Source organism: Capra hircus, chromosome 15, assembly GCF_001704415.2.
Source record: "Capra hircus breed San Clemente chromosome 15, ASM170441v1, whole genome shotgun sequence".
Lineage (NCBI taxonomy): Eukaryota > Metazoa > Chordata > Mammalia > Artiodactyla > Bovidae > Capra > Capra hircus.
This window is the reverse complement of record NC_030822.1, coordinates 52,683,559-52,696,197: the sequence shown is the minus strand read 5'-3', so window position 1 is coordinate 52,696,197 and position 12,639 is coordinate 52,683,559. Positions and strand designations below refer to the sequence as shown.

At 48.9% G+C, this 12,639-nt stretch overlaps 1 protein-coding gene across 1 annotated transcript; it reads left to right on the top strand.

Annotated features, from left to right (window-relative positions):
- Positions 106–10,731, top strand: VPS11 (VPS11, CORVET/HOPS core subunit). Its single transcript, XM_005689535.3, has 16 exons — positions 106–354; positions 1,352–1,500; positions 1,598–1,733; positions 2,056–2,219; positions 2,813–3,060; positions 3,801–4,002; positions 4,401–4,552; positions 5,707–5,893; positions 6,560–6,706; positions 7,001–7,189; positions 7,295–7,456; positions 7,875–8,014; positions 8,107–8,309; positions 8,437–8,608; positions 9,851–10,073; positions 10,196–10,731. The coding sequence occupies exons 1-16, from the start codon at positions 168–170 to the stop codon at positions 10,358–10,360; spliced, it is 2,826 nt and encodes a 941-aa protein (XP_005689592.1). The 5' UTR covers positions 106–167; the 3' UTR covers positions 10,361–10,731.

The window sequence follows — 12,639 nt, the reverse complement described above, 5'->3', positions numbered from 1 at the left end:
TGGTGAACCCTGCCTCAAGCGGCCGCGCCCACTGTCCCAACAGCGGGAAACCGTCACTTCGAGAGGACAGCGCAGGTGCACCCAGACTCCAGGACGTCGAGGGGTCATGTGATACGCCGGCTCCTGTCATGTGACCTCCTCCCCGGAGGCGGGGACCTTCGGCCAAGATGGCGACCTACCTGCAGTGGCGGCGCTTCGTTTTCTTCGACAAGGAGCTGGTGAAGGAGCCACAGGGCAATGATGGGGCTGCTCCCGGGGCCGCGCCTGCTTCTGGACCCGCTGCTTCCAAGTTCCTTTGCCTCCCTCCTGGCATCACAGTCTGCGACTCAGGCCGAGGGAGCCTAGTCTTTGGAGATATCCTTCTTCTGGAGCTGTCCCTTTCCTCCTCGAATCCCTGAAGAGATCCAGCTGAGATGAAATCTGTCCGTCAGAAGGGTTCGTGTTACGTGCCAGTTTCCTTTAGATGGGCGCTCGGTGTTCCTTCTGTGGTCTGAGGGAAGAAAGGAGGAAGTCCGTTCTCTTTAACTTGTTGCCAAATGAGTGAACAATCCTGGGCAAGTCGTTTAACCTCTCTGGACTTCAATTTCCTTATCTGCAAAAGGGGCGTAAAATAACAGTTGGGCAAGGTGTTTGTTTTTAAGGTCGATCAAAAGAACAGATGCAAGTTGAGTTTAAAAGATGAATATGTAAGGTGTCATTATCTCCCCAGCCCATATTGTGGGGGAAGAGTTAAATGAAACCACGATTTCTTTTGCTTTGTTTTGTATAATGCTGCCCCTAAACTCTGGCCTTTCTTCTGTTTTGAAAATGAGGCGTTTCCAGAGATGATATGTGGAAAAACCCTTGAAAAATTTAAACAGTTGTATAGGTTTTGTTTTTATTGTGCATGTGTGCTTAGTCATGCCCAGTTCGTTGCAACTCCATGAACTGCAGCCCATGCAGGCTTCTCTGTCCATGGAATTTCCCAGGCAAGAATACTGCCATTTCCTTCTCCAGGGCACCTTCCTGACCCAGGGTTTAAACCCCCGTCTCTTGCGTCTCCTGCATTGGCAGGTGGGTTGTTTACTAGCTAAGCCACTGGGGTGCTGTGCTGTGTTCAGTTGTGTCTGACTCTTTGGGACCCCATGTACTGTAGTTGGCCAGGCTCCTCTGTCCATGGGGATTCTCCAGGCAAGAATACTGGAGTGGGTTGCCATGCCCTCCTCCAGGGGATCTTCCCAACCTCCCGAATTGCAGGTGGATTCTTCACCATCTGAGCCACCAGGGAAGCCCTGGGGGTAGTTGTTATTTCCGTTCTGGCCTAAATGTAAGAATCTCCCCTTGGAAAGGAGGCTCCTTGACTGCTCTGCACATATGGAAGGCCAGATCTGGTTCTTGCCCCGCTCCCTACAGCTTACGGGTTTCCAAGCCTACAAACTACGGGTGACACACCTGTACCAACTGAAGCAGCACAATATTCTGGCCTCTGTTGGAGAGGATGAAGAGGGCATCAACCCCCTGGTGAGTCCTAGAAAGGAAACCTGAAAGACCCAGAGGCCTGGGAATGATTATTTGTTGGAGGGTGACTAGCATTCACACATCTGAGATCTGTCCCCAGGTAAAGATCTGGAACCTGGAGAAGAGAGATGGTGGCAATCCACTCTGCACTAGAATCTTCCCTGCCATCCCGGGGACAGAACCGACTGTTGTATCTTGTTTGACTGTCCATGAAAATCTCAACTTTATGGCCATTGGTAAGAAGAAAGAAGGCAAAGCTAACACCCCATGATTCTTTATAGATTTCCTTCAGAGTTGCTTCTACAGCTCATTTTCACTGTTTTCATGAGACCGTTTTGTACTGAAGTGAGGACTTTTGAGATTTTAAAGTTTGGGTTGGGAAAGCATTTCATTTTGTTCTTTGAAAATGAGTCCGTGAGTTCTAATCCTCATGGTAACCACTGGAGAGGTTGGGTATGAGGAGAAAGATAGTCACTTCTAAAAAGTGCCTCTAAAGGTCTTTTTCTGCTTCCGTACCTTTTCAGCCTCAATAAAATACTGTTCCTTGCTCTCCTACAGGTTTCACAGATGGCAGTGTTACATTGAACAAAGGGGACATCACTCGGGACCGACATAGCAAGACCCAGATTTTGCACAAGGGCAACTATCCTGTTACTGGACTGGCCTTTCGCCAAGCGGGAAAGACCACTCACTTGTTTGTTGTGACAACTGAGAATGTTCAGGTATGACCAGCGCCTCCTGGTATGACTGTTGGGGCAGTAGGAAAGGTTTTTTTAATTGCTCAGTGGGCTAGGGTAAGGAACTGACAAAAGAGGTTCTTATATTTTTAATCATATAGCCTTGAATCATTTGCCTAACTTAATATTTTATTTCTTTACTTAGGAGACTGGGAAGATTTAGAGCTAGGAAGAGAACTCTTGGGTTTGTAGCAGAAGACATAAGTTTTTCTTCAAATAGGCTTGTTAAGTGACATGGGACAAATTACTTCTTTGGTTCTTGTGCTTCTAATATAACAGCTTACTCACACCAATAGTTTTGTTTTCTTTTCAGCCAGAGTTTTCTGATAAAGCAGTAAAATTCTATTACTTGCCAAATAAGTAGCGATAGTGTATACAGAGGAAGAAAATGTGGGTTCTGCTTATATATTTAGTAGATGGCTGATGGTAATGGCCCATTTAAGGGAGAAGGCAAACATCCAGGTAGTCTTGGGTGCTAAGAATTAAGAGAACCAGTATGGAGGTGGGGATACCGTTGGGAACATTTAGATGCTACCTCCTCAGAGGGAGCCTGTTAACCCCTCTCTTACTTCTCACAGTCCTACATAGTTTCTGGAAAGGACTATCCTCGTGTGGAATTGGACACCCATGGTTGTGGCCTGCGCTGCTCAGCCCTCAGCGACCCTTCTCAGGACCTGCAGTTCATAGTGGCAGGGGATGAATGTGTCTATCTGTACCAGCCTGATGAACGTGGGCCCTGCTTTGCCTTTGAGGGCCATAAACTCATCGCTCACTGGTTTAGAGGCTATCTTGTCATTGTCTCCCGTGACCGGAAGGTTTCTCCCAAGTAAGGATTCTATGGAGAAGCAAAAGGGAGTGGGCTGGGCTTGTTCCTTAGAATTAACCTTATTTCAAACTCCTAATGCCTACATCCTGTCAACCCCCTACTTTGTACTTTTTGTACAGCTGTTTACACCTAGACTCAGTTATAACTTTTTTTTTTTTTTTGCTGAAAAGTGTGCTTTTGCTGCAGACATTTGCTGAGCAATCCTTTTGCACTAGAATGCTCCAGGGAATTTGGGACTTGGCATTGGGTTTTTAGTTACTTGGGTGAAATGAATTGGGTAGAGGAACAAGGGATTGAGTAGTGGAGAGATTGGAAAGTGCTGGGAGATGCAACACAGGGTGGTTTTTTTTTTTTCTTTCCTGAGTCATCAGAAAGTGGGACAGAATCTTCAGCGTGATGCAGGTGATCCTTATCAGATACTAGTTTTCATTCAGTACCAGGCCTAGTGGACTCCATATACCAGGCATTAATTATTTGTTAAATCTTGGATGTTGGAATGTACTTAAGTTTTCAGTCTGTTGCCTGTATTAATTATAGGATCCTTAAAGGTAAGACCAGGTCTACACATACTCTTCCCACAACTGCTAGCACCATGCTGTGTATTGCAGGATGAGCTGCTAGCAGTGATTTGTTCTGGGAGGAGTAGGTAGCACCAGAGTTGTCAGGGGAAAGGAAATAGAGGGGAGCTGAGACTAAGGTGGTACAGATAAATATCCGGTGCTTTTTTCTTTCCCACACAGGTCAGAGTTTACCAGCCGGGACTCCCAGAGCTCTGACAAACAGATTCTCAACATCTATGACCTGTGCAACAAGTTCATAGCCTATAGCGCCGTCTTTGAAGATGTAGTGGATGTGCTTGCTGAGTGGGGCTCCCTGTACGTGCTGACGCGGGATGGGCGGGTCCACGCACTGCAGGAGAAGGACACACAGACCAAACTGGAGGCAAGGCCACCAGGTTCCCAGAGCTGGCTATGGGCACCCAGACACGGCTCTAGGAACAGACTCCCCAAGTCGCCTTGGCCAGGGTGTTTCCTTCCCTTTGGGTCACATCCTTACTCAGCCTCTTTAGGGTAAGATTCCAAGGTCAGTGGCCTGGGATGTGGCCTTAGAGGGAAGCAATGGCTGGGGGCCTGAGCCCACTCTCAGGGTCCACTCTGCCTGCCTGCAGAGAACCTGGTGAGGTGAGCTGATGTTAGTCTTGGGGGTGTCGGGGGGTTTCACCCTAAGATCTAGGCTGATTGGAATTTCATAACCGTCTGCTTGTGTGTTGTGGATGCATTCTGGGAAGGTGTCTTCTCAGGCCTACTTCTTCCAGTTTTCTAATCTCTATTCCTTTCCAGATGCTGTTTAAGAAGAACCTATTTGAGATGGCGATTAACCTGGCCAAGAGCCAGCATCTGGACAGCGATGGGTTGGCTCAGATCTTCATGCAGTATGGGGACCACCTCTACAGCAAGGGCAACCATGATGGTGCTGTCCAGCAGTATATCCGGTCAGTCTGGAGGCGCTTTAGGATATACCTGTGAATGTGGGAACAGAGAGCCAGCTAGATTGAAACCTGCACTTGGGGACTGGGGCAGGCAGTGGACTCCATCATGAACTGTTCTTTTTTCCTACATAAATTGCGATGCCTCAAATGAGGAGACAGTATACCTTATTAGAAAGGGAATATTTAGGGTCAGATGCTACATGATCAGTGTGCAGTTGAGCTGATGATAAGTGAAAGTGCTAGTCACTAGTTGTGTTTGATTCTTTGCGACCCCATGGACTGTAGCCCACCAAGCTCCTCTGTCCAAGGAGTTCTTCAAGCAAGAATACTGGAGTGGGTAGCCTTCTCCAGGAGGTCTTCCCAACCCAGGGATTGAAACCAGATCTCCTGCATTGTGGGCGGATTCTTTACTGTCTGAGCTACTAGGAAAGCTCTCAAGGAAGTGAGCTGAAAAGTACCTGTTATTTTAAATGTTAGCTTGCTGCTGCTACTGCTAAGTCACTTCAGTCGTGTCCGACTCTGTGTGACTCCATAGACGGCAGCCCACCAGGCTCCCTCGTCCCTGGGATTCTCCAGGCAAGAACACTGGAGTGGGTTGCCATTTCCTTCTCCAGTGCATGAAAGTGAAGAGTGAGAGGGAAGTCGCTCAGTCGTGTCTGACTCTTCGCGACCCCATGGACCGCAGCCTACCAGGCTCCTCTGTCCATGGGATTTTCCAGGCAAGAGTGCTAGAGTGGGGTGCCATCGCCTTCTCCGAAATGTTAGCTTGGCCTTTGTTAATACCCATTTTGATAAAATTCTTTAAAGGGAAAAGGGTATTCATTTCTTGTTTCCACAGTTTCTTTCCTTGGTACTAATTAGTTTCTGACTTAGTGAAGAATTCTAAAACCCTGTCTAGCTTCTTTGCCAACCTCTCTAGAGTTCTTGTTTTCAGTCAAGTCTAAAAACCAGTATTCTGGAGCCTCGATGCTCCTGTGGCCCACAGTCTAGTAGCATCGATACCACCTGGGATCTTGTGAGAATTGCAGGATCTCATGCCTCACCCCAGACCTGCTGAAACAGAATTTGCATTTTGAAACCTGCAAGCGATTCCTACGCACATGAAAGTTTGAGAAGTATGATGACCCTGATGCTGTTTGACACCCGTGTCTCCCTAGAACCATTGGAAAGTTGGAGCCATCGTACGTGATCCGCAAGTTCCTCGATGCCCAGCGCATCCATAACCTGACAGCCTACCTGCAGACCCTGCACCGGCAGTCCTTGGCCAATGCCGACCACACCACCCTGCTGCTCAACTGCTACACCAAGCTCAAGGACAGCTCGAAGCTGGAGGAGTTCATCAAGGTGCAGGGTGGTGCTGGCAGAGGGTTCTTTGAGGGGCTTCACCAGGACTGCAGGGAGAGGGAAGAGCTGCCTGTATTTAGGGACCAGAATCCTCTGGTCCTCTGGTCTGTAGGCAAGGAAGAGAAATAGCCTTTTCTGTGAGTTCTCTCCTGTCTCCCCTCTTTTTTTTTTTTTTTTTTGCTGTGCTGTGCGGCTTGTGGGATCTTCATTCCCCGACCAGGGATCGAACCTGGGACCCAGCAGTGAAGGCATAGAGTCCTAACCACCGGACCTCCAGGGAATTCCCCTGCTCTTGTTTCTTGATGCCAGAACTTCTCGTGGTATCTAAGCCCCAGGAAGCCCAGTGTCCCCAGAGGCATCCCTCTAACAGTAGAGGCAGAGAAACACGGAGAGGCAGGATAACTTATCTTTTAAAAGAATCATCTTTGGGACCTCCCTGGCAGTCCAGTGGTTAAGTCTTTGCTTCCACTGCAGGCAGCACGGGGTTTACTCCCTTGTGTGGGGCAGCTAAGTTTCCACATGCTACTCAGTGTGGCCAAAAAAAAAAAAAAAAAAAAATCCACTTTACTATTACCTTAAGAATCTGGTCTTAGAATGAGATGCATATTTCCTTTTCCTTGCCCAGCCGCAACCTGTGAATGATTTTGTCTAATGTCTTCCTGACAGACAAAGAGTGAGAGTGAAGTCCACTTTGATGTGGAGACAGCCATCAAGGTCCTCCGGCAGGCTGGCTACTATTCTCATGCCCTCTATTTGGCTGAGAACCATGCTCATCATGAGTGGTACTTGAAGATCCAGCTAGAGGACATCAAGGTAGGTGAGCCTCCTGACTCGGGCAGGCTGTGTTCTTTTTCTGGGATATCCCTGGGATGCTGAAAGTACCTCCTGGGATTTCCCTGGGGGCCCAGTGGTTAAAGAGTCTGCCTTCCAGTGCAGTGAACATGGGTTCAGTCCTTGGTCAGGGAACTATAAGATCCCGCATGCTATGGGGCCACTGAACCCACATGCGCCACAACTGGAGAATCCGCACAGGGAGCTCAAAAAAGAAAATAGTCTTGATGGGTGAGGCAGGAGCCTGCAATTCTGCTGCCCTTTTTGTCCCCACAGAATTATCAGGAAGCCCTCCGGTATATCGGCAAGCTGCCTTTTGAGCAGGCTGAGAGCAACATGAAACGCTATGGCAAGATCCTCATGCACCATATACCAGAGCAGACGACCCAGCTGCTGAAGGGACTCTGTACCGACTATCGGCCTAGCCTTGAAGGCCGAGGTGATAGGGAGGCTCCAGGCTGCAGGGTGAGGCCTCAGGGAGAATGGCTTTTGAACATACGGGGGTCATCTCAGGGGCATGGGTAGCAGGCCCACTCAGTTGGCCTCCTCTCTCATCCCTTGCCATCCTAGGCCAACTCGGAGGAGTTCATCCCCATCTTTGCGAACAACCCTCGAGAGCTGAAAGCGTTCCTAGAGCACATGAGCGAGGTGCAGCCTGACTCCCCGCAGGGCATCTACGACACGCTGCTTGAGCTGCGACTCCAGAACTGGGCCCACGAGGAGGATCCGCAGGTGAAGCCTGGCAGAGCCACCAGAGGTGTTGAGAAAAATATAGCACTTCCATTTCTTCTCTGGTTGCCACTTGCTCGCTTTAGATCAATAACACCTCACCCTGAGGGGCTAAATGGTTCCCCATGAAAAGGAAATTGAAGACTTTCTTGCAAGGAGTCAGACACCACTGAGTCACTTTCACTGCTGGTCTAAATCCGGAGTTTTAGGCAGGCTAAGACTCTTCACTCCCAATGTGGGGGCCTGCGTTCAAACCCTAGTCGGGGAACTAGATCCCACATGCCATAACTAAGAGCCAGCGCAGCCTAAATAAATAAATACTGGGAAGAAATAGAGGAAATTGGAGTGAGGGGAAGAGTAGTTGACTTGCTGAGGGGTCACTTTTCCCCTAATGTCCGGCAGCTCCACCCTCCTCTTCTAGGTCAAAGAGAAGCTTCACGCAGAGGCCATCTCCCTACTGAAGAGTGGCCGCTTCTGTGATGTCTTTGACAAGGCCCTGGTCCTCTGCCAGATGCACGACTTCCAGGATGGAGTCCTTTACCTCTATGAGCAGGGCAAACTGTAAGAGTCAGGGGGTCCTCAGGGGAGGGGGCAGAGCTGAGGCACTCGCCTGAGTGAGGGTCGGCCGCTGACGCCCACCCCGCCCGGCGCAGGTTCCAGCAGATCATGCACTACCACATGCAGCACGAGCAGTACCGGCAGGTGGTCGCCGTGTGCGAGCGCCACGGGGAGCAGGAGCCCTCCCTGTGGGAGCAGGCGCTCAGCTACTTTGCCCGCAAGGAGGAGGACTGCAAGGAGTATGTGGCGGCTGTGCTCAAGCACATCGAGAGCAAGAACCTCATGCCGCCCCTTCTAGGTATTCCGAGGGGTGGGCTGGGTGGCTAGGTGGGTGCAGGCTGCTGGCGGTCGGGCTCCGGGGTAGGGGTCCTTCAGCTTTGTCCAGAAAGCTGCATGCTTCATGGTTTTGCTTCCTCCCATCTCAGTGGTGCAGACCCTGGCCCATAACTCCACGGCCACTCTGTCTGTCATCCGGGACTACCTGGTCCAAAAACTGCAGAAACAGAGCCAGCAGATCGCCCAGGACGAGCTCCGGGTGCGGCGCTACCGAGAGGAGACTACCCGCATCCGCCAGGAGATCCAGGAGCTGAAGGCAAGGTACTTGGCATCCAGGAGTGTAGAGGGATAAGCTTGTTCTTCACAGGGTGTCATTTTTTACATACAGAGGATTATATGGAATCAGTTTCAACATTTCATTCTTGAAGATCTGTTTTAATGGGGGAATTCCAAAGAATGATTTATTACCTAGAACATGATTTATTGGGTTTTGTTATCTTGTAGCAGGTACTTTTCTCTCTAGATGTGCCTATATTTTACCTTTCCTAAACACACATCTAAGTTGTGGTGGGAAGCCCTTGGAAGTAAAAAACGTTGACAAAAAAGTGGACAGTTTACAAGTATTTATAGTAGACATTAACCCTTAACTTTGTCATTAGCTTTATAAAATATTTGTTATTGTTATTTAGTCACTAAGTCGTGTCCAGTTTCTTCATTCCATCAATATTTACTGAGTCCGTTTTGTCCTAAGCCTCATTCTTAACACATAGAAAAGCCCTGCCCTCACAGAGCTTATGTTGTGGAGGTAGAGATAGACAGTAAATGTGTTAAATAAGCAAACTATTGTAGTGTGTTCGATGGTGCTAAGTTCTAAGGAGAAAATTGAGGAAGAGGAATAGGGTGAGGGGTTAGGTGTGTTGTAATTGATCAAGTGGCCAGGAAAGGTTTTGTTGAAAGGGAAAGGGTCATATGCAATTAAGACCTGAAAGATAATTTAGTGGCAATAGTGGAAATTGCAAGAGAGAGCAATCCCCCCAATGGATTGGATGGACATGCTGGGGGCGTGCTGAGACTCCCTGAAAGCCCAGCATGGGGTCCTCCTGTGACCTCCTTTAGGTGGTAGGAAGAGCAGGGCTCGTAGTTCCTATTCATTCATTCATTCATTCATGGCTGCTCTGGGTCTTTGTTGCTGCACACTGACTTTATCTAGTTGTGGTGAGCAGGGGCTACTCTAGTTGCAGGGCTTGAGCTTCTCATTGTGGTGGCATCTCTTGTTGATGAGAATGGACTTTAGGGTGTGTGGGCTTCTGTAGTTGGCGCCTTGTGGGCCCTAGAGCATGGGCTCAGTAATTGGAGGGCACAGGGTTAGTTGCCCCAGACTATGGATTGAACCTGTGTCCCCTGCATTAGCAAGGAGATTCTTAACCACTGGACCTTCAAGGGAGTCCCTTGTCGTTCCTTAATGGGGACGTCTCCTTGTTTCGTTGAGCTGTCTCCTCTTTCCACATGGCTCCTGGCCCTGCCCTCATTCTTTGCCACTCTTCTGGTCTCCCTTGCCTTTAGTCCAAAGATTTTCCAGAAGACCAAGTGCAGCATCTGTAACAGTGCCTTGGAGCTGCCCTCAGTCCACTTTCTCTGCGGCCACTCCTTCCACCAACACTGCTTTGAGAGTTACTCGGAAAGTGACGCTGACTGCCCCACCTGCCTCCCTGAAAACCGCAAGGTCATGGATATGATCCGGGCCCAGGAACAGAAGCGAGATCTCCACGATCAGTTTCAGCACCAGGTAGGGAGGGAGGCGTGGCCACATGACTGCCCCACCTACTGGGAGGCGGGGAGTGCTGGAGGGCTACTGTGTTTTTTTCCTCCGCCTCTGAGTTCTGACTCCGACCTTTTCTCTTTCCTCAGCTCAAGTGCTCCAACGACAGCTTCTCTGTGATTGCTGACTACTTTGGCCGAGGTGTTTTCAACAAATTGACTCTGCTGACCGACCCGCCCACAGCCCGACTGACTGCAAGCATGGAGGCCGGGCTGCAGCGGGACTTGCTCATGCACGCCAGGAGGGGCACTTAAGCAGCTAGTGGGAAGGGGTATGATGGTAGAGGCCCAGCAGCAGGGACACAGGGGGACAGAGACAGAGCTGTTGCATAGGAGTCGGGGAGACCTGCCCAGGAACCCCCTCTCATCTGATGCCATTGCCCTCAGGACTTAAGGGGACTTTCTCTTCCTGCCTCCTCCTTTGGCTGGCCAATCCACCGTTCCTCCTGTTGCCTTTCTGAGCAGTGTAGATCATTCCAGACCAGCGGGGGAGGGTACCTCAGTAACCTCAGAGTCTGGACAATAGCTGCTTTATTCCGTATCCAAGAGCACCAGGCTGTGCTTGGGTCCTGGCTCCCAGAGTCTATAAATAAAAGCATATAATGATTGCATGGTTGAAGGATTTATTATGGAGACTTCCTGGTGATTCTTAACTGCAAACTGTACTTCTTTCCCTCTGCGCTCCTAGAGCATCCTTTCCCTTCCTATAGAGTTCCTTAAAGATGTTAATGAGACTTCACACCAGTAACGAGTCGGGCCTCTGGCATTTAGCACAGTTCAGTTTACTGAAGAACGTCTGCAAAGGCTAAGGCCTGAGACCCAAGAGCAGCCTGGACTAAGGCTGCTCTGTAGTGTGGCTGGTCTCTGTGGCTCTAGTGTGGACTAGGTATTCAGGCAGGAGGCAGATTCTGGTGAGGGGCCTTGGACTGAAGCTTCTTAATGGGTGGGTTTGTGTCTTGCTGTATTCAGTACCAGATGATAAGCAGGATAAAAAGGGCCTTTATGAAACAGTTTTCTCTCTCTTGAAAGTTGTCAGCTGAAGTTTGTGTTGTTATAGGTGTCTGTGTGTCATCTGGATTACACTTCCCGTTGGAAAATTGCTCCTATGGGTCTGTTTGCTTAAAAGAAGTAACTTGGACATTGTGGTTTAGGCAGTATTTAGAAGAGGTGGAGTGCACTACATTGGTAGCAGCTGAGAATACAGACTTTGGATCAGCTGTCCAGAGCTTGAATCCTAGTTTCACTTAGGGCAATTCTGAACATTCTCTGAACCTCAGGTCTTCGTCTATGCGTAAGGAATTAAAACATCTTTCTGGTATGGTTGTTATTGTGTTATTGGTCCCCAGCAAGTTGGTAACTCCTCAATGGATCCTTTGCTTGAAGTTGCAAATGCCAGTAGAAATCAAGTTTGGTGTAGCGGAGCAGAAACTTTATTCACTGATGAAGGAATGGAGAGAGCACATGCTCTAAAGACACCTCCCTGCAAGGAGGGGAGTAAGGGAATTCAAAAGATAGTTGACAGGTCAGACTAGAAAAGGGACAGAGATTTTGGGGGGCAGCCTGGGCATGACAGTCTTCCATGCTTCTTTGCACACAGCAGGAATTGTGCCTAGTGTACAGATAGCCCCCTTGGGCAGGGATCTTGGCATGGTGATGAAGAAAAGGTAGCTTTGGGACACCACCAGGTCTCATCTGCTTTGGGGCTGGTTTGGGGCTGTTGATGACCCCATCTCTCTTAAAGTTCAGCTGCAAAACATCTCTGTCAAATACTAGGTGCTTTTGAGACACACACAGGTAAGTCAAGTTTGGACACTTTAAGCCCTCAGGGGCTGGTATGGATGACAGGTGTCCAGATTTGTGGAAGTGGTTAATACATGGTTATTAGCGCTGTTAATGGGTAAAGCGTTACTAACTAGTCCTTTCTTGGCTAACACTAATGTCTTGGCACTCCCTTTTCACAGTTATTTGTCTTTAGGCATGACCTTTGATCTCTGAGCCAGTTTTGACTCATTTTGAAAATAGAAATGCCCTGGCTCAGTGCAACTAGAGAAAACCCCACACAGCAATGAAGACCCAGCCCTGCCAAAAATAAAACATTTTAAAAATAAATAGAAATTAAAATGTTGCCTACTTCAGGGTTGTAGCAGAAGCACTGCATAAGCTGCACTAATTGCTTGTGACACAACTAAGGAGATAAAGCTGTAGAATTCTGGATGATTAACTTTCCAGAGCAGGCCTTTTCATTTGTAGACTTTGAATCTAGCCTGGTGGCATGGTAAATTGCTCAATTAGCCTTACTTCCAACCCTGCATAGGCGTATGGGTGCTCAGTCATGTTGGACTCTTTGAGACGCCCTGGACTGTAGCCTACCAGCCTCCTCTGTCCATGGGATTCTCCAGGCAAGAATACTGTAGTAGGTTGTCATTTCCTCCTCCAGGGGATCTTCTGGACCCAGGGATCCAACCCAAATCTCCTGTGTCTCCTGTATTGGCAGGAGGGTTCTTTACCACTGCGCCACCTGGGAAGTCCACGAC